Source organism: Clupea harengus, unplaced genomic scaffold (assembly GCF_900700415.2).
Source record: "Clupea harengus unplaced genomic scaffold, Ch_v2.0.2, whole genome shotgun sequence".
In the NCBI taxonomy this organism is placed as follows: domain Eukaryota; kingdom Metazoa; phylum Chordata; class Actinopteri; order Clupeiformes; family Clupeidae; genus Clupea; species Clupea harengus.
In genome coordinates this window covers 5,287-26,430 of record NW_024879777.1, presented here as the reverse complement: position 1 = coordinate 26,430, position 21,144 = coordinate 5,287, and the positions used below count along the sequence as shown (strand labels likewise).

Below are 21,144 nucleotides of genomic sequence, written 5' to 3'. Positions count from 1 at the left end.
ATGAAATTCTCTTCTGACAGGTAACTGCGTTTATCGGTCATAAACTGCCGGAAACAGCTGACAGCGCGTTCCATTGTTTGTTATGGGTAAAACCGAAGTTACACTATTTTATTTAATTTCTCTCGTACCCCAACGAGTTGTTGCATTTTATGATGTGTAAAACGTTAATCATGATATATACATGCACAGGAAGGCATTACAAAATCAGTCTCTGCGTACAACCCAATTTAATTTCTCTATCATAGACCACTGTAGCCTCACTGGCTACATTTTTGCGAGTGTGATGTCGTAGTTGGTTGAGTCCAAGGATGGCCGCTGCTGTGGGTATAAACAAGCAAGGGGCCGCAATGGAATCAGGTACCCGCTATGGCAGGGGTACTGCTGGGAACACGGTAAAGGTATGATCTTTTATGATTGGGAACGAGAGTAATTGTGCTTTTGTATTTTATATTTACTTTACTGCGAGCACTATAGTGTTAGCTAGTCAACGTCAGGATGTGCCTCCGTGGCTGAGGCGCAACTCCTCGGACGCAGCAATTTGCCGTAGCTAGCCAGCTAGAAAATAACCAAGTACATCAGGCAGTTGTAATAGTTGAAGTCTTTCTGTTTCCCAATGACGTATTTTTGGTAATAAAGACGTGCTTTCGCCCAATGTTGTAATCTTTCCTAGAAACATTGCTCTTTGCGACCGCTTGCTAGCACACAGCTAGCCTGCTACAGTTAATGCCAGCTTGTCCACTGTTATTATGGCTGATGGGCTAAATTAGATAGCTAACTCATAGGAGACAAACAACCTGTAGGTGCCTGTCAGCATTGGGCGAGGTGAAGATAAAAATGGCCCTAGAGCAAACATTTAATGTAACGTTAATTTCTTCTTCGATGTCCTCTACTTCTGTAACAGTAGCTAATTCATTAATCGCACATACCAGCTCTGCACCACGAACGCTCAGCTTAGTATCATTAACCAGCCTAATCGCATACCATAGTCTTGACGTTAAGAAAGCATGCGATAACTATTAGTCCCTAACACCCAGTGAAACGGTTCAGGTATTTATGTTTTGCGGAAGCGTGTTGGCTAAAACTATGTTGCTTAACAACATAGTCTACATACTAATGTAGCATATCCTGCATCGCATAAAGCATCTTTTATAATCAAATACGAAATTGACTCATAAGTGTTCCCTTCTACAGGTGTTAGAGTGTGGAGTCTGTGAAGACGTTTTCTCGCTCCAGGGGGATAAGGTCCCGCGGCTGCTGCTTTGCGGGCACACCGTCTGCCATGATTGCCTGACACGGCTGCCGCTGCATGGCAGGGCAGTGCGCTGCCCATTCGACAGACAGGTCACCGAGCTGGGTGAGTCTCCACCAGACGAACAGCATTGAAGTCAATAGGGACTCGTCATATGGATTCATAATATTATTTATACATATGTGTTAATACTGATCTGAATTTATTGTTTTATTGGCTGTTTATCAGGAGATTCAGGTGTGTGGGGCCTGAAGAAGAATTTTGCTTTGTTGGAGCTTTTGGAGAGGTTACAAAATGGAGCTTCAAACCAGTCAGGCATTGCTGAGGATGCTCTCACTGAGATGGGGGAGGTAGGTAGCAGAACACTGCCAGGTGGATAAGGCTGTTTTAGGATTTGGATTTGTTCATAGGATTTGTTCTACGTACGTAGCGGTTGGAGTTGGCTGACCATTGGTTCATCCAAGACATACCCATTGTTGTCATACAGCACTTTCTAGCCTATTTCCTATTCTTTTCCTTCTCAAAAACAACATGGCTTTCTCTTAAAACCATTACCTTAGAATGATAACATAATCAATTGCCATGTAAGCTCCTAATGCTGAAAGCCCTGCCTTCCTGTTGTCTTGTCTAGTTACTAGTGTAATCTAGTCGCTTTGGTTTAGACATCGTGACTGCATATCCACCACCTGATAAACTATTCTGCTAACACTTTAATGATGAAGCATGTTTATTTTTGTCAAACTTCACTTGTAAATCTGCATCAATGATGCCCGTGTTTGTTCCTATTGCCCTGCATTATGACGGATAATCTTTTTTGCACTTGTTTCGTTTTTTGCCGGCCAAAATGTAAGAAATTTAGAGAATGTTAAGTGCCTCATGACCTGAGAAGACAGACTCAAGACATGCCCTCCAGACATGTCTAACCCCTTCCCTTCTGTTAAAGCGCATCATCCGCTGCGATGAGGACGAGAGCCACACAGCGTCCATGTATTGCACGGTGTGTGCCACGCACCTCTGTGCCGAGTGCTCCCTGCTCACGCACTCCACGCGCACACTGGCCAAGCACCGTCGCGTGCCGCTGGAGGACAAGCCCCACGAGCGCACGCTGTGCCTGCATCACCAGGTGCACGCCATCGAGTTCGTCTGCCTGGAGGATGCATGCCTGCCGGGCCCCCTCATGTGCTGTGTCTGCAAGGAATACGGCAAGCACCAGGGACATAAGGTACGGGCCAGATGAGGGGTGTGGGTGGCTCTGTCTCAGTAGGGAGTCCTCTGGTTCACATGAATGCTGAATGCGTCCATTAGGTTGGAAATTATTTTATGAGCTTGAGATTGCAAGATTGTCCTTTGGAGACTAGTCTAGCGCATACAGAGATTGATGTGTTATGTTTTACATGCCATTTGCTTTCCCATATCAGATAATATGTTCACAAGTTAACTAGATCTAGACTACTTAACTAGAAAACATTGTACCATGTGTGAGGGAAGTGTTTTGAACCAGTTCAATGTACGAAGAATAAAAGGCTGAGTCACTGAATTTATGTATTTGTTTTCAAATTATTTGTATCATACTTGAACAGAAGCTTAAGTGTTAGAAACATTTGAAATTAACCATTACGTCTCAGCTAATCAGGAAGTATAATACATATCTGTTCCGTGGTCATGTAGTAAGTTGTTTGTGAGACAGCAGAAAGTGGATAGTGTGTGCTGTTTTAGTGAGATAGAAGAGGTCTTGTCTGTTGTCTATGTTAACCCTCCTTTAATCTTGGTGTTTTTTTCTTGGTTAGCATGCAGTGTTGGAGGCAGAGGCTAACCAGATCCGTGCGTCCATCCTGGACATGGCACACTGCATCCGCACCTTCACCGAGGAGGTGGCTGAGTACTCCCGCAAACTGGCAGGCATCGTCCAGCAAATAGAAGGGGGCGAGCAGGTGGTCGAGGACAGCATTGGCCTGTCTCACACAGAACACGTAAGTCCTGTCACATAAACTCACATAAACATACACACACACACACACTTCATCTGTGAGTGCTAACTCATTCACACAAACGCACACCACTTAGAACACTAAAAAGAAAACATATTGAACCTGTAAAAACACACTACACATAGAACTTAGTTAGCAATGATACGCATACACAGACTGCAAACAACTTGCATATCAAAAAACTAGCCTCTCACATGGCAATAAACATGCACACATCCACAAACATGAAATACATGTGTACACACGTATATGCAGATATGTTCAACCTGTAAGATGCTAATTTAGTTGGGTTGCGTCTTGCAGTTATGCCATCATCGCTCACTTCGTGTGGTGGTTTCCTGTCAGGTTCCTGGCACGGCTGAGAGCGCTCGCTCGTGTGTGCGGGCGTACTTCGCCGAGCTGCACGAGACCCTGTGCCGGCAGGAGGAGATGGCTCTGAGTGTGGTGGACGCCCACGTGCGCGAGCGTCTCATCTGGCTCCGGCAACAGCAGGAGGACATGACCATCCTCCTGTCCCAGGTGTCCACCGCATGCCTGCACTGTGAGAAAACGCTGCAGCAGGTATGATGGCACTTTAGTAACTATCACACTTCACACTTTTTTGAATAATAGGTAAGGATAATGCAAGAGGTATGATGGCACTTCAGTAACTCTCACTTTTTTTTTTCATACTTGACTATGTCTCCTTCTAGGATGACTGCAGGGTGGTGTTGTCAAAGCAGGAAATAAATCGGCTCCTGGAGACTTTACAGAAACAGCAGCAGCAGTTCACAGAGCTGGCCGACCATGTCCAGCTAGACGCAGGCATCCCTGTCACCTTCACTAAGGTATACCAGCATCCTGCCCAGGATAGAATTTTAGAGAATACCACAATTGGAGAATGGGACACATCAGAGCTCCTCTTTCCGAACAATACATACATTGTTAATATATGCAGACATAGTTTTAAAGCCTCCAAGATTTGCTTACTGAAGCACTGGCAATGAATGCTCCACAAAATCTTTGGCCATTTGACTTGCAGGGAGTAAACAGTTTGTATTGATTGTATTTTAAAAATACGCCCTCATAAAAGGTAAAACAAGGTTGACCACAGCGTGCATGCTGGTAAGCGTCCTCATAAAAAAGACTTTCTCTCCTCTAGGACAACCGCGTGCACATCGGCCCAAAGATGGAGATTCGTGTGGTGACTCTGGGTCTTGATGGTGCTGGGAAGACCACCATCCTCTTCAAGCTGAAGCATGATGAGTTCATGCAGCCCATTCCCACCATAGGTAAACAAAAATGTCTTATCAACCTGGCAGTTTTGTATTTATCGTAGCACATTTTAAGGTGTCGTCCTTGTCTGTGATCCAGTACACTTTTTGTCAAATTCAGTAAGCACTGAAAGAAGGGGGTGAATTGGGTCGAACCCAAATGTACCCTAGGAAACTGGAGTTGGTGACAAACAAACTGCTTTTGATGCAGCCACTGAGTTCTCAAAGTAGGCTGTTAAGTCCTCACATGATGAATAGTTTTGTGGAATGCTAACACAAATACATGCCCCAGAGTTGTCATGCGTGAGAGTAGCAGACTCATGACACAAGTAAGCTGTAGGGGGTGCCAAAATCACACAATTGCAGTACTGCGTATGGCTGCATTAAAATCTTACTGTGATCCAGAGGCTAACCAAACACCCTGAGATCTTTTCTTGCATTTCGTTCAACCAAAAACCTCTTTTAGTCCTGGAACTAGATTCTACCATACTTGTGTTCTGTCTGACCTACAGCTTCAGCTTTTTTCCTGATATGATTTGCTCTGGCCTCCCCTTCATACAGGTTTTAATGTGGAAACAGTGGAGTACAAAAACCTCAAGTTCACCATCTGGGATGTAGGAGGGAAGCACAAACTTCGCCCCCTGTGGAAACACTACTATCTGAACACACAAGGTACTCTCCTTCCCGTTCTCTCTCTATTCCTACTGCAATCTTCTTTTGTCATCCATAAGTGGGGCTCTCTCGTGTTCTGCAAATGGTTGAATAGGGAACTATAAATAGTCGAGCAGACGGAGCAGGGCTGTTTTCTGCAGTAGCTACAATGTGGGAAATAGATGAGTTGTCTGTATGAGTAAGGTGCACAAGCATTACCATGGGAACAAGTCACTGAGATCCACCATGAAGTGCAAGAACCAGCGTTTCCTCCACTTCAGAAATGTACAGTAAGAAATGAAAAGTGACAAGAGGCCTTCTCTACATCGCTGTAAGGATTTGCTCTAGGCATGACTGTTGAACAGGAAATAGCATGTGAATAGAGACAGGTGACTTATCCTGATGTGTGTGTGTGTGTGTGTGTGTGTGTGTGTGTCCCTGTAGCGGTGGTATTTGTGATTGACAGCTGTCACAGAGACAGGCTGATGGAGTCCCATAGTGAGCTGGCCAAGCTGCTGACAGAGAAGGAACTGAGAGATGCACTACTGCTCATCTTTGCCAACAAACAGGTGAGAGGAAGACAAAAACAGTCCATCTTACTTACTTACTGTACTAGTTAATTCATTTCAGTCTGCTAATGCATATGTCATGAATGAACTTCTTAAATATACATTCATGGCAGTTGGAAAGTGTAATCAAGTATTATGTTTCACCTAGAAGCATATGTTAATGTATTTCTCTTAGTCTTGTTGTATCTGACTTTCTTGTTAGCCTGAAATGTCTTTTTTTTTTTTTTTTTTTTTGCTAGGACGTGGCGGGAGCCGTGTCCGTGGAGGAGATGACTGAGCTCCTGAGCTTGCATAAACTGTGCTGTGGGCGGAGCTGGCACATCCAGGGCTGTGATGCTCGCAGCGGAGTGGGGCTCCATGAGGGCCTCGACTGGCTCTCTAGGCAGCTGGTGGCTGCCGGCGTGCTGGACGTGGCCTGAGATACACCCCTTCATCAGAGGTCCCTTTTCTCTGGTGACTGACTTCAGACTGGCACCCCCCCCCCCCCCCCTCCATTCATCCTGATATCCAGCTGATAACCATGGGAAATCATCCAGCCTTTACACCCTTTTTCTTGTTAACACACAATCCCAATAGCCACAACCATCTTCTGTAAACATCACAAGACCGTCAACCCATTGATCATGCTCATCATTTCGTTTATTCACACACTAATACTACTCACCACCCCAAGAAACCATATGAAACTAAATTATACCCCCAAATCCATCCTCCTGAGTGTGTTTGGCCAATCCAATGTCATTCCTCTGATCTTCCTGGGAAACTCTATATGCTGAATGATGGAGTTTTAATGCTACCAGTCTTGCAGGCATCCATGCCATCATATTCAGTAGAGCATCCTCCTAACGAGTAGATTTGGATGTCTAGTTAGATATCTACAGACCCATAGACCAAACTCTACTGACCTGATCCAGGCCAGGGGGAAAGGCTGAGGACACAGGAACCAAAATGGCCTGTCATCATGGTTTCTTCTCAGCCAAATCTTCCATGCCCAGAACACGTCGCCCTCCACTGGATCCAATGAACTTTTTGTGCTTCGCTAGTGCTTACTCCTCATGATGTTGCTAAAAGTGTGTCACATAAAGCTACCCTGTTAGCTCTGCCTTCAAACCTTCTACATGGAATAGAGTACTTATTTACATCCCTCATATTTCCTGTTCAAAATGTGAACATCATGAGATCTAACTCCTGGGCTGTTTTATTGTTACTAATTCTCATGTATAGTAGTACCTTTGGCTAAATGCTGCTACTGCTAGTCTTATTTTAGTTGGCAACCCTCCCAAATCCTTCAGAAAACTACATAAATACACTTTTGTGGTCATCCAATTATCACTTGATGTCAGTTCTGTGTACTTCAGCATAACCAGGTGTCTCTACTACGTATAGCAGAACCTTGTAGTTCCGCTCTGTAATTTCAGTGACCAGAATCCAGCTCTTTGTTTCTTGTTCCTTTATCATAGCTTTGCCAGTGAGCTTTTGGCATCTGTAAAGAGTGTTATGGCTGTGCTGAAGACGAGTATATGATGTGCCAGATTAATAGCTTTCAACAGGTGGAAAGGTCTGCTGTGCACACTTAACTAATACGTAGTGTGTGTGCAATTTAGACTGGGCAAATGGTTGTAATTCTACACTTTCTGTGACCAGGAACATATTCAAAAGATTGACGTCAAAGGTGGATTAATTATACAAGTGTTACTTATGTCTTCAATTAATGACCTAGAATTAATGTGAATTCTTAAGGCTTGTTTTTCAAAATGGTTGTCTTCAGATAGTTGTCGGCTTCTTCGTGCCTCAAGTGTCTGGTTTAAAGAGACAAGCTGGAGTAGTGTCTGTCAGCTTCTCATTGCCATACCAGCAGCATAATCTCTGTTTGAGCAATGAACAGAGAATAACTACATATAACACACTGCATATTTAATGCCTTTGTAACATTTTTAATATTATTGAATTTTAAGTTGTACACCTTTAACAGGTGCAGGTTACTATTCCCATGCAATGTGTTAGTTGAATTAATGGGTTTGTTACAAAGATGCAGGTTACTGAAAATGCTATTTATGTTGTTATGTATGTACTAAACTGTGGTGGTACCATATGGGTGTGAAGAATGCAGCTGTGGGGGTGGGGGGTAACTGAGGGGGTGGGGGGTGTAACTGAGGGTCTGGGGTAAAATAATCTGTATGTTAATTTTGCCATGTGGAGAAGGTCAAACTTCTTCTGGAAGTTGAACACTTGTCCTTTGCGCTTGTTTCGTCCGTTTTGAGAACACACTCTGTAGTTGGTATGGTGGGGTGTGTGGTGCAGCTGCAGCTCTTAAAGGTGTTGCTGTGAGGAGACTTGTGCTCTTATTCCACCGCTCAGCTGTGCGGCGATGTGTAGGTCATGAGCATGTGTTAAACTAGACTTTGAAACTCAGCCCAGACCCCACAGAAAGACTCTATCTGCTTTCTTTTTCTCACATGAGTTCTGGGAACTTATGAAGCACAGCACACAAACACAATTTGTTAACCTGTGAACTCCGATGGATTTTGTATGACTTCCTAAGTTGTGTAATGCTATTAAAAAACTAGCTCACGGTGGTGAGGCGTATTTAACTGACTCTGGATTTTCAAACAACACACCCACACAGTAATAGACATTACACCCATTTACATACACAAAACTCTTTATTGTACATTTTAAAAAAGAAACGTGCCCAGATCCCCGTGCTCAGTGTTTACTTGACGGTGATGTTTATGATGCTGATATCCTCGTATGGCTTGTCTGTTTTGGGGTTGACCTTAACATTGGAGATCCTCTGGACCACCTCCATGCCTTTCGAACACCGTCCGAAGACTGTGTGCTTGTTATCCAGCCATGGCTGCCAAGGAACACACAGTGACAAAATGGGTTAGGGAACAATAACAACATTGATAACAAATATGATGCATATCAAATGGGAACAGAGTTTGTTCTAGACAGCACTTTAAAACTGATTTCAGAGATACATTTCTTGAAATGTAAAGCAACAGTATGCATCAGTTTGCTACTTTTTAAAAGGGTATGTTTTGGTTTCATCTTCACCAACTATATTGCCAAAAGAAACCGGTTGGAATGCTAGTTTTTAATCTGTGCATTGGTGTGCGCAAGGATAGCGATAATTAATAGCGATAGAGCGCTGGAACGCTCTTGTGCTCTGTAGTCAGCCACAAACATGTCCATTTACAAAAAGTCCAAATTCCAAAAGGTGTGTTAGAATTAAGATTACCGTGGGAACGACAGTGACGAAGAATTGGGAACCATTGGTGCCAGGACCTGCGTTAGCCATACTAAGCGTGTATGGCCGATCGTGGCGTAGTGTGGCATGGAACTCGTCCTCATACTCGCCACCCCATATGCTTTCACCCCCCATGCCTGTCCCCGTCGGGTCACCCGTCTGGATCATGAAGCCCTAGAAACAGACAGACAGACAGACAGACACATTTCACTCTCTCATGTCTGCTTGATGACTTGATTGAAGTGGTTGATAGTGCAGTGTAATGCACTCACTTACCTTAATGACTCTATGGAATATGTGTCCATTGAAGTAGCCATTCCTGCTGTGCACACAGAAATTTTCCACCGTTTTGGGACATCTGAGGGAAACCAATAAATGCTTAAAACCGGACATGCACATGCATACATACATTCTATAGTTCAAAAGTAAATGCTACGGGTGAAAACATTCTTTTTAGATGTTATACTACCTCAAAGCAGCATGTTTATATGGCTAACGGTTCACTCAAAGTAAAGTTTAACAATGACAGCAGGCCCAAACAAGCTGTGTAGTGTGATCTGGTGTGAGGACTTACTCCACAGGGAAGAGTTTGATGTGGACGTCTCCCATGGTGGTGTGGATGATCGCGCTGTCCGACACCCTCTTTGGTCCTTCGGCCTGGGTAGCGGCCATCACCTCCTCCTTAGAGGGTTTCTCGTTGAAGATGTCTCGATCGGAGTCGGCGCTCTTGGTGTCCTCAGGCTCCCGCTTTGTGAACTGTCGAGGAACCAAAGTGAGTATCTCCAAAAGACCGTCAGACAACAAAGCCTTAATGGGAGAAACATGTAATGACCACAACACACTGTACTGAGAACCTCTACGTAAGGAGATTGTGTAAATGTGTGTGCATTTAAGTAGCAGGTTGCTCTTTCTCTCTTACCATATAGAAGCGGTTCTTCTTGAAGGCAGTGCAGAAGATCGTGGGGTCGGGCTCTGCACTCTGGAGGGCAGGGTTATCTGAGGCCTTCATCTCGACGGTGGGAGCTGCTTTGGCTGTCCTGGAGACCCCCTGAAAGAGGCAAAGTTGCACTACACGGATGTTTTCCTGCTTGCCCAGGATACGAACACATCTAAGAAGGAAGCAAGGGCACAGGGTCAGAATATGGACACGGACATGGCTGGGATGCTCATCTCTGCTTGGGATGGTGACAAAATGGATGTGTTCTCTTTTTGAAAATACACATTTCTAATACAGATGACTATATTAGTACTTATTTACAGTACTCAATCGGATTTCCTCAATATAGCTTGACAAAGTATCTCTGAACTATATTGTGAGAGATTTATAATGGATCAAACTCGACCAACAGATTTTATCAAACTTGCTCATTACCTGTTGGTTTCCACATTGATGACCTTTATGCCCAGCATGGTGCCGTAGAGCACAAAGTGTCCCGTCTCATCAAAGATGATGTTGGTCAGGCGGATGCCATCAACCTTCTCCAGCTCCCTCTCCACAGCCATGCGTCTCCCAAACTCCATGTCAGGGAGCTGCTGGCGCATCTGCTGCAGTTCAGTAAACATCTGCAGAGGAGCATGGAACGCAATCACACAATGTTTAGATGGCAAGTGAAGAACCGGCAGTGATATTTTGGACTAGGACTAGTGCCTTGCAATGTAAATGAGAGAGTAAGATATCCAGCAGGTTCGACTTACCGTTAACGACTCGTCAAACACCCTCATCAGCTTCCCAGTGAGGAAGCGGAAGATCCTAACCTTCCTGTCGGTAGCAATGGTGGCCATCTTCTTGCCATCTTGGGAGAAGGCCAGGCTGGTGGGGTAGGTTTTGTTCTTTGCAAACTCATACAGGTCAGTGTCTGTCTTATACTCCCACTGAACGTGTCTGGGGAATTTGAAGTCTCTGGGCATACCAGTCCAGTACTCCACCATGCCAGTCTTGTCAGCAGACACGATGACATGGAACTTGGGGTTCAGGCGGATCTGAGAGAGAGGTGCGGAGTGCATCTTGTCAAATGTGTGAAGTGGCTGGCTGCCGCCCCGACCGTCGTAAACGAATATTTTTCCAGTGGATTTTTCAGAGCAGGCCACTGTGGATATGGCGTCACCAGGGTTGTAGATCCACTCACACTGACCAGGATGGAAACTAGTGATGAGACAGCATGAACAGTGAGTTTTCCATTAGGTAACCACTTCAAATACACCATAACTTCAGTTATTCCCCATCGAATAAACTTCACACTAGAAAGAAACAAATGTGTCAGACTCGTACCCCAGTTTGAGCATGTTGATCATGTCAAAGTTGACAACATCAAAAACCTTCATGGCCTGGTCTTCTCCAACGGAACAAAAAAGAGCTCCTTCTGCACTGACCGACGTACACTCCACCACCCCTAAAAGATCAAACAGCAATAAATGGTCAAGGCTGGTTCTGAACTGATAAACACAGTAAAAGACTTTAAAAAGCTCAGGTGGTTTTCAACCACACACATACCAAGGTGACTGCGAAAGTGTTTGACAAACTCAATCCCATCATCCTCCTTCTTCTTCCAGAATTTTACGTGCCCATCCTGACTGGCTGTCACAATGAAATCAGTTCTGTAAAAGAAAATATGTTACTGGAAAGCCAGGAGAATCAGGGTTACATGTTGGACATGTAGTTTTTTCCACTTCAGATCATAACGGGTTTTTTTGCTTAGAAAATGTAGGCAATGAATTTGTGCCTTCAACCCAAAAATTCTGTAGTTCTATTAAGAGGTAAAAGGCTACTGATCATACATGCATGCAAGTGACAACTTTCCCGCTGATAATAGATACAGGATACTCAAATAAGTCTTAGGCGTTTCTGAAGGAAAACAAACACCTGTTTAAATGACCAACCCAATCCAATGTAAGAGAAAGCATTGTGTGTTGTGAGCATATTCACGTACTTTGAGCAGACAATGTGTGTGATCACATCTCTATGCATGTAGCTCCGCTCATACATCATAGCAGACGGCAGATTGTCCAGGTAAACGCGTTCATACTCCAAAACTAGAACAAACAAGTTCGATTCACAATATTAAAACAATGAACACTTATTTAGCAGTATGCTATTTAATGTCACATAAACCAAGGGGGAGGTTAGTTGGCTGGTGAATCCTAGTTTAAAACTTGAGGAAGCCAAGTACATTAGCACATTGCTAGCATTATGCTACTTCACCGCCACTTCGGTAGTAATACATGTGTATTTAAGTACCTTTTCTTTTCTTTGTTTTTGCCGCCTCAGAGGGCATAGGTCCGATCCACTCCTCATCCTCAGCTTCAGGTTCAGGTTCAGGTTCAGGTTCATCTTCTTCTAATTTTCGTTTACTTTCTGATGCCGCACGTTCTGTGTCGAGGGCCATTATTTACACACAAGCAGCGTGAAGCCAGCAAAGTTTACAAAAATTTCAAAATGGCCGCCATTCGTAATTTTTTTTCAAAGTAAAAGTGGAAACTCATTTATTAGTTTTAAATCGTACAAAGACGAAAAATTAAGAAATGAAGAAAATGTTCATGTAACAAAGCTTGTAATATCATTTTTAAATACAAAGGCCTACTAGTGTTGTTCAGCTGAAAAAGTAATTTGTTTCTCAAAACAATTCTGGGAAATAACAAATCCAAAAATGTAACTACAAGAGAAAAGGTGTTTAAACCTCTATGAATCATTCCACCTGCCTGAGACTAAGAGTTGAAAGATAGGCGATAAAATGCATAGAATTGGCCTACAATAACTGCCTACTGATGAATTTCATATTGTGCGGCTGAGAAAACAACAAATTGTGCATCCTTGATACAAGGGTGAAATAAAATCCTTATGACATGTACTTCAATGAAATATATATATATAAACAATTGAATCACCTTTGTATGTAACAGTGCATGGTAAGCCCCAGCCGAGTCATATATATTAGGCTTACAGTAATGTCCTCTCGAATTCGCTCTAAATTAAGCCTCTGGATGTGGTGATCTATAATAGATTTAATGGAGAAATGAATGATAATGAACAACAAAAAACGAAATGTTGTGTAGCCTACCAAATAGGGCAACATCTCATTCCATGATTATTTGAAACATGAGCCTCCTAACCTGACAAAATCCGCAAATGCAATATGCAGTGTATATATCTACAGTAGTTAGCAGGACAACAGGCATATCCGCGTAAAAAGCAGAAACATTCGTCAAGCCGGATTTTTTAAACAAAACTTTGTTGCGGACTTTTATTTTGACATTTTTTACCGTTATATTGTCGCTCGCTGCAGGGAATTTTCATTCCTCTTCCTCCTCCCCGAGGTTAACTGTCCTGTTGGCGCGGATTACACCACATTTCCAATCACGAACGCCACCTATTGTCAGGGAGTATTTAACGATAAAACTGCCATGGTTGAATCATTCATTGATGAACAGTGCTCGTTTTCTGCGGAATTCTCCTGGAAGGGCTTCCTAATCCCAAATCATTCACGGGTACTTGAGCAAGATACACTTATTGTTAAATGTGATGTTATGTGCAACCAGTAAATCCACAAATAAATTATTGGAATGGTACAAGAATTTTTTATTTAACTCAGAAAACATGGAAATGCACCCCGCACAAGTTTTCACAGAAAAAAGGAATATCAGAGTGGGATTTCTCAGCAAACCTTGTCCTCTTTGTATTTGCTTTTGTCAAATCACGATGAGAGGCAGAAAACAACACATAGTTTTAAACAGTGGAGTTTCCATTGAGGAAAAAAGTTTGAAGGTCAAGATGCTGTCTGTCTGTTTTAAGACGTCACACACTCAATCTCTGGTTTTAAAAAGGATCCAAATTAAGTCAAGGTTGGAGTTGTGTGCTGTAGAGTGTGTATATAGTACACACACTTTTATACACAAAAATACAATGTTGGTCAGTCAGTGCCCGAGGAAGATGTAGAACTGTCAGATGAGGACTCTTCCTTTGACTGGTGTTTTTTCTTGTGTCGCTTCTCCTTCTCCTTCTCGCTTCTCTTTTTGTCCTTCTTCTTGTGGCCTTTGTGTTTCTTGTGTTTGTGCTTATGACTCTCCTCTTCCCCATCTTCATCACTTGATGAGTTAGACCTGGGTGCATATACAAAAGGTGACCCATCACATCTCCATTCATAATGACAAAGCAATGTTTGACCATAACCATCAGGAGTATGTACGGGGCTAGGCAATTAATTGAAGATCTACCTACCAAAATGTAATTACCGCAATAAAAGTTAGTATGTCAGGTTGTGAGTGTTCTTTTATGTTAATTGATGAATAACACATTCCAAATGGAAATGTGTTACAAATGTCATAATAAGTTTGAATATTGATGTCCTTTAAACAGATCATGATATCTGCCCAACATTTATTGTCCCAAAAGTATTTATTTAAGTGGCATTTATCCCCATGAAGGTCTGTGAAATTATATATATATTTTCAATCATATTGGTATTGATGTCAACAAATCTGAAGATGATTTCATACCTCTTCTTTGCCTTTTTGTGGGACTTATCTGTGCTCTTCTTCTTACGGCGCTTCCGTTCTTCATCTGAACCTGAGTGAAGGCATGTATGCAAACCTGAAACACTTTGCAAGTGACAATATACGTATGCGCACTAGTTCAAGAGTAAAGGAACACCTGAAGACAAGTGGAAAATAACAATGAAGCATTTGCGCTATTTTATGAACTATAAAATAGACTATGAAAGACAACAAATAGCAAACACAATTCAGAACCAAACTGTACGAAGAAATATACAGAAATGTATACCATTCCATTAAAGAGACTGCCTACACCATTCCCATCTAAACCAGTTGGCTATTTTGCCTAATTAAGTGGTTATTCAGTATGTTATCACCCTATAAATACCTTTTGACTGTTACAGAGGCTTATGTAGTATTGTACTTGGTAGTTTTCACAGTACGTTCTCACTGCATTTTACCCATGGAGCCTACTGTACCCAATGCACTTTGGTCTTTAAAAATAAGCCTATTAGGCATTGAGAGAGGGACCTGACAAGCTGACCACAGCAGACACTGACCTCTGGGGCGGGATGGTCTGCGGGGCTTCTCCTTGCGCGGCGTGGCCTGCTCCTCGTCCTCAGTCTCTTCTGAACTGGTGCTGCTCACGTCCAACACAATATCCTTCCCCGGATCCACACGCAGGAAGTTGCGGCACTCAAATGTCAGATGTCCCGCTGGAAAAGACACCAGAAAACAATCAAATACAACTCACAATAAGCATTCCTCACAACACTCACTATTATTAGTCATTGCAAACATTGCAAAAATTGTGTACCACTAGAAGTTAGTAAGTAAAGGATACTTACGATAGCCACATCTTTTACAGCCAGCTCTGATGTTGTCTTTGTTTGCACCTATCAGTGGTTATAGATCAATTTATATATATATAGTTACTCACAAGTTCCGACAGATCCAACTTATCTTTTATATATCCTCAAAACTCTGAACAATAACCAGGCAACCAGTGACTGTAAGATGACAGCCCGCCAGAAAAACGTTGTGTTGCATTTGGATATTGATTGGAAAAAAATTGCAATTAAATACAATATAAAAAAGTTATTTCTAAAATCGAATCTAAATCTTACAGATGGCCTTAAAAGTTACAGTTCAGACAGCAATTAACTCCCAACGTTATGACCAGGTAACACTAGCTAGCATGAAACCCAAAATCTCGGTATTACTGGGCGTATAAGGTGAATATTCCGTCATATGTACTAATGTTGTTTATCTACTAACATTGGTTAAATGTCGCTAACAATTAGAAACAGCAATGTATGCAACTATTACGGAAGCTAACGTTAATCTCAGCTATGCTAGGCAGCTACTAATAATAACACAAGGGATTTAGAGCTTCCGAACTAGCAACCTCATTCTTGAACGGCCCATTAAACATATTCGTGCACAATTAACCACTTAAAGAACTTGAAACATAGAATAAAGGCTTTTTAAAAACCGACAGTCTTACCTTGTTGGGCCATAACTCTACTTAACGTACAAAAGTAACACTTCCAAGTGGACGATATATCACATCTGCGCTACACCCTCCGAACTTTTGAAATGTCCATCCTCCAATGCAGTCCGGGAGGAAACAAAACCACGGTCACGGCAGGCTCTACAAACCCAGATCATGACTATTATACTTAGATTTCCCCTATATGTACGATGTGTTTATGAAAAAAACCTAGGAAAGTAAGATAGGCATTATTAACCTTACTTAGGAGAATATTTTACGAAATACCATCACCCGACAACTGCTGTTGTTTATATTCCAGTGCAGCAGGGGGCAGAGAATGAGATCAGAACTCCGCCCTTTACAAAGATGAGGAAGACATAAAACATGGCGCTTCCTATATTTTGATATGGTTTAGGCAACTATAAACGGTAGTATACATTTTCCTTGCTAAGTTTAAGTAATACTGACGCGAAAGTAAAGCTTATGCTGTGTAATCTATCACGTCTATCTACGTGATCAATAGTGCAAAATGAGTAACATATACATCCAAGAACCACCAACAAATGGCAAGGTAGGCACTGATCATGTTCATGTTTCAATGTTCCTCTCAAATAAACGGGCAATCGGGTTTTACAGGGAAATCTGTTGTGAATGAACAATTAAATGCTTATTTTGTAACCCGGTATGTCACCATGGGGATTTAGACATCTGTCCAAGTACCAAGCCTAATATCTGATGACTCCGTCTGTAGGTTTTGATTAAGACGTCAGCTGGAGACATCGATGTGGAGCTATGGTCCAAAGAAGCACCAAAAGCTTGTCGGAATTTCGTTCAGCTTTGTATGGAAGGTATTCTGCCGATTATCACATAAAGATATGCGAAATACAGTATCCACATCTCATTCACTTGAACTTAAACGACACTAGATTGGCATTATGTACTCTCCATAACCAAATGAGCATCACTGAAAACATATTTTGTCTGTGTTTAAATGCCAACTGCATCACCAAAAAGGATCCCAAATATTTCACAGGTTACTATGATGGCACCATATTTCATCGGGTTGTCCCAGAATTCATTATCCAGGGTGGTGACCCCACAGGCACAGGGTCAGGGGGAGAGTCTATATACGGCCGACCTTTTAAGGTAAGAGTAAACCAGATCATCATTTCTTAGTAACATTCAGAAAAAAATTCAGAAAATATATTAATCATATATGGTCAGAGTTACAGTTATGTCTCAATAAAATATGGTAAACATTAGGGGTGGGAATCTCTTGGCACCTCACGATTCGATTCGATTCCGATTCAGTGGTCAACGATTCGATTCTAAACCGATTATCGATTCTACACCGATTATCGATTCTAAACCGATTATCGATTATCAATTCTAAACCGATAAAACGATTATCGATGCATGTCGATTTTTAAAACATCTGAGTTTGCTACTCAGAGTCTCAAATCACTTCCTACTTTGTGTTTGATAATTAAAGAAAATCAACAGATGAATTACCTTCTCTATTTTTTATTAGAGAAAAAGCTTTCCCTTGTCACAATTATGACTTTCAATGAACAATGCAATAATCGATGCAGCTTGCATTTCAACACAAAATGAATGTGTAAAAAAAAAAAAAAAAAAAAAATTTTAAATTAATTTTTTTTTATTTTTTTTATTAAAAAATCGATTATGAACTTTTCTGAATCGAGACAGAATCGTTCTCCCGTTCTCGAGACAGAATCGAATCCCCACCCCTAGTAAACATGTATGCATTTGAAAAAGGTGCCTGGAATGAAACTTTAGCATTAGTATCTTTTGTTTGAATTCTACATTGTGTGTGCATGTGTGTGCATGTGTGAGAGAGAGAGATACCATGCAAAATGCAAACAAACTATTGTTTATTAATCTTAATTCATATTTAATATTAAGTGTCAGGCTTTAAAACAACTGTGTCTCTTGTATACTTTAGGTGTCACTGAGGGGATGTTTATTTCTCCATCCCATCCCATCCCATTGCAAATCCTAGAATGATCCTGATTCTTAAAGAAGCTTCAGCTCAGTGTGACTGTATGTGGGTTTATTCTCCTCTCTAGGATGAGTTCCATTCCAGACTGCGCTTTAACCGAAGAGGGCTGGTTGCCATGGCGAACGCTGGCCCTCACGATAACAGCAGCCAGTTCTTTTTCTCTCTGGGTCGAGCCGATGAGCTCAACAACAAGCACACCATATTTGGGAAGGTAACATCATGTCCTCATCTCTCTTGTCCCTTTTACAGTGCACAAACACAATGTTGCTGTGTCCTGTTTGAAGTGTCTAACATGTATTCATCAAACATAAGCCAAAAAACGTGTTTTGATGTATATGAACATTCCAGAGCATTAAATAAACAAACACATAACCCTGTGTAGTCTTAACCTCTGCACTGATGTGTGTTTGTTGTGACGCAGATTGCTGGTGATACGGTTTATAACATGCTGCGGCTAGCAGAGGTGGAGTGTGACTCAGATGAGAGGCCATTAAACCCACACAAAGTACGGTCCACAGAGGTAAGATTCAGATTTATTTTTTTAGCCTTTATTGTCATTGTATTTGCATACAACGAAATTAGTAGCGCTGCTCCTGTTGGTGCCACAAGGGACAACATATCACAACACGAATACAATGACTAACAATAACAACAAGTGCAGTAGTATGGAGTACAAGTACTCCCCCTGAAGTACGTTGCAAATAAATAATAGCGACCATGTGGACTTTCTGGGGTTTTCTGACAAGGGGTAATTGCACTCATCAGCATCCTTCCAAACAACCCACAGGTTCTACACTCACCTTTTGATGACATCATTCCACGTGACCTCAAAAAGAAAAAGGACCACTCCAAAGAAGAAGGGAAGAAATCTCAATCCAAAGCAACCAAGTAAAAACGTTTTTTCCTCCTTTTTTACCCCTCTGCCATGTACTCCTCTTTAAAACTCCTACTGAAAGTTTACAGAATGTGTTACAAATGAATAACTATTATAATCATCACCGTTATTATAATCGTTGGAGAATATGGGCATGTGTCACAGCTACTGGCTTAAAGTTTAGTTGACTGTGTCTCCTCTTTCAGGAACTTCAGTTTGCTGTCTTTTGGAGAGGAAGCTGAGGAAGAGGAGGAGATGGTGACCCAAGTCAGTCAGGTAATTCCTGTTCTTTGTCAAGGTGTGTGCTCTGTACTGTGCAATGGACTTATTTCTGGGAAAGGAACTGTTGCTGCATTGCCCTGAAGACTGTACACGGTATGTGGTGTTTAAGGCATGCATGGTAAGATATGTTTCTTCTTGCAGACGATGAAAGGGAAAAGCAAAAGCAGCCATGACTTATTGAAGGACGACCCCCTGCTCAGCACAGTTCCAGCTGTTGACAGGTGTGTTCAACCCGGGCCAGTTCACCTCAGCCCAGACCAGCACAGCTGGGTTTAGCTCGTCCCCCACTCAAACTAATACACTGCCTTCTGCAGAGCAATTCTGTCCCGGTGCTGATCTGGTACTTTCACTGTAACTGAGTTCTGCTCAGATTTGGTCCAGTTTGTTGTAGTGAGGTTCCCCCCCTGTTCAGTTACCTCCTCGATATGACAACTGTGTTGCTGCTCTTTTTTGTTTGGTTTTTCAGGGAAAAAAACAAAGATGGAGTTGAAGATTCATCTGAGGTAGGAGTGTGATTTATTAGTATTGTTGAAATTATCATATTGGAATTATTAACATTTTTACATCTCTTAGTCTTAACTGAGTGTAACGAGGTTATGTGCTTATGTTAAAAGGGAGGTTGCTCTTTGGATGCTAAATCACAAGCTTGTCTTATTTTTTGTCCAAGGAGTCAGATGTGGAAGAGCAGGAGGGTGGTGATGAAGGCGATGCAGATGTGGAAGGCATGCGGGAAAGGATTGCAAACAAACTGAAGAAAGAGAAGAAGGAGGGGATGTGGCCCACCACTGAGCGAGACGAGCCAAAGATGAGCCGCAGGTATGGCTATCTCATCATCATCATCATCATCATCATCATCACCATAACCACCACCATCATCGTCATAATCATCAGTATCAGCATTATCAGAATCTGTTGCTTGCTTGAAATATTTGTAAGCAAGATGTTTTAAGTGAAGCTAGTTTTGTCAGTTCGAGTTGGCAGTGCCAACTAGGCTCAGATGGGGGTGACCTCCAGGGGGCAGTATTGGATCACAAAGCATATTTCTCTGTAAATCCTCACTGTGGAACACTGGTTGCCATTTCATATAACGCAGCTTAAGTATCACCCACGGCAAAACCTCCAGTATATTTCAGCCTATTTAATCATCTACACACACTTCATCTACAACATTTGCCCCACTCACTAGAGTGTGAAGCCTTACTGTACAACACTAATGTGTGTTATCCCACGTGGGGCTGGCCACAGGGGGACAGTCTCGCACTTCCTATTAAAGTGATGAAAAAACCCAGACAAACAGAAGTGTCCTCCCCCCTCCTCTTCAACACTGCCCTGTAATTGGTACTTAGCAAATGAAGGTCAGTGATGGTCCAGAGAAGGATCCGGAGACCTGGCCCCTCTTACCGACACAGCCTCTTCAATCGCAGTCTCTGTCTCTTTCAGGCTTTATACTGTATACTATAGCCTGTTGGGCACTTCTTTCATTGGACTGCACTTACTGCACGGGGAAAGGGAAGTGGTCTCTGAGTAGAAGTTGATGGATTGTTGACCGTAGCGGGTTTAACTGGGTCATGTGGGCTGGCTCTGTCAGAGGCTAATTAGTGGATGCTGGAGCGCCCCCGCTGACTGGACGAGTTGCTGCTGATGCCTGCTCAGGTCTGCAGCGCAGGTGCCAGGGTGTTGCTGGGGGTGTAGTGACACTTCCAGCCAAGCATAACCATTGTGTGTGTGTGTGTGTGTGTGTGTGTGTGTGTGTGTGTGTGTGTGTGTGAGAGAGTGTGTGTGAGTGTCTCTGGACCCTCCTCAGTCAGCATGGCTAGGTCTCACAAGGTGAAGGAGGAATGCTGGCGCACTGACAGACACACACACTGACAGACACACTGACAGACACACAGAAACACACTCTCACACACACGCACACACACACACACACACACACACACACACACACACACACACACACACTCATACTCACTCTCACTTACACACACACACACACACACACACACACACTCATACTCAC

At 42.5% G+C, this 21,144-nt stretch overlaps 4 protein-coding genes across 5 annotated transcripts; 2 read left to right on the top strand and 2 right to left on the bottom strand.

Annotated features, from left to right (window-relative positions):
- The first annotated feature begins 47 nt into the window (after positions 1 to 47).
- trim23 (tripartite motif containing 23) lies at positions 48 to 8,301 on the top strand. Of its 2 annotated transcripts, none has more exons than XM_042705082.1 (11): positions 48 to 398; positions 1,192 to 1,354; positions 1,478 to 1,599; positions 2,193 to 2,471; positions 3,037 to 3,219; positions 3,541 to 3,798; positions 3,930 to 4,064; positions 4,379 to 4,508; positions 5,052 to 5,162; positions 5,586 to 5,710; positions 5,950 to 8,301. In XM_042705082.1, exons 1-11 carry the CDS (start codon positions 309 to 311, stop codon positions 6,127 to 6,129), a joined length of 1,776 nt encoding a protein of 591 aa, XP_042561016.1. In that variant the 5' UTR covers positions 48 to 308; the 3' UTR covers positions 6,130 to 8,301. The 2 variants fall into 2 exon arrangements, with proteins under 2 accessions (XP_042561016.1, XP_042561017.1); XM_042705083.1 differs by having other exon boundaries at positions 50 to 398; positions 3,583 to 3,798.
- Positions 8,302 to 8,354: 53 nt separating this feature from the next.
- Positions 8,355 to 12,423, bottom strand: ppwd1 (peptidylprolyl isomerase domain and WD repeat containing 1). The gene is made up of 11 exons (XM_042705081.1): positions 12,199 to 12,423; positions 11,891 to 11,993; positions 11,455 to 11,558; positions 11,233 to 11,353; positions 10,659 to 11,106; positions 10,336 to 10,526; positions 9,883 to 10,072; positions 9,538 to 9,719; positions 9,240 to 9,321; positions 8,955 to 9,137; positions 8,355 to 8,567 (listed from the first exon to the last, which is right to left on the bottom strand). The coding sequence occupies exons 1-11, from the start codon at positions 12,344 to 12,346 to the stop codon at positions 8,424 to 8,426; spliced, it is 1,896 nt and encodes a 631-aa protein (XP_042561015.1). The 5' UTR covers positions 12,347 to 12,423; the 3' UTR covers positions 8,355 to 8,423.
- Positions 12,424 to 13,515: 1,092 nt separating this feature from the next.
- srek1ip1 (SREK1-interacting protein 1) lies at positions 13,516 to 16,174 on the bottom strand. The gene is made up of 5 exons (XM_042705088.1): positions 15,958 to 16,174; positions 15,299 to 15,346; positions 15,011 to 15,166; positions 14,454 to 14,523; positions 13,516 to 14,057 (listed from the first exon to the last, which is right to left on the bottom strand). Exons 1-5 carry the CDS (start codon positions 15,968 to 15,970, stop codon positions 13,868 to 13,870), a joined length of 477 nt encoding a protein of 158 aa, XP_042561022.1. The 5' UTR covers positions 15,971 to 16,174; the 3' UTR covers positions 13,516 to 13,867.
- Positions 16,175 to 16,287: 113 nt separating this feature from the next.
- cwc27 (CWC27 spliceosome associated cyclophilin) lies at positions 16,288 to 20,088 on the top strand. Its single transcript, XM_042705086.1, has 10 exons — positions 16,288 to 16,516; positions 16,697 to 16,793; positions 16,979 to 17,091; positions 18,036 to 18,179; positions 18,390 to 18,488; positions 18,756 to 18,856; positions 19,049 to 19,118; positions 19,266 to 19,345; positions 19,591 to 19,627; positions 19,792 to 20,088. The coding sequence occupies exons 1-10, from the start codon at positions 16,475 to 16,477 to the stop codon at positions 20,071 to 20,073; spliced, it is 1,065 nt and encodes a 354-aa protein (XP_042561020.1). The 5' UTR covers positions 16,288 to 16,474; the 3' UTR covers positions 20,074 to 20,088.
- Positions 20,089 to 21,144: the final 1,056 nt, after the last annotated feature.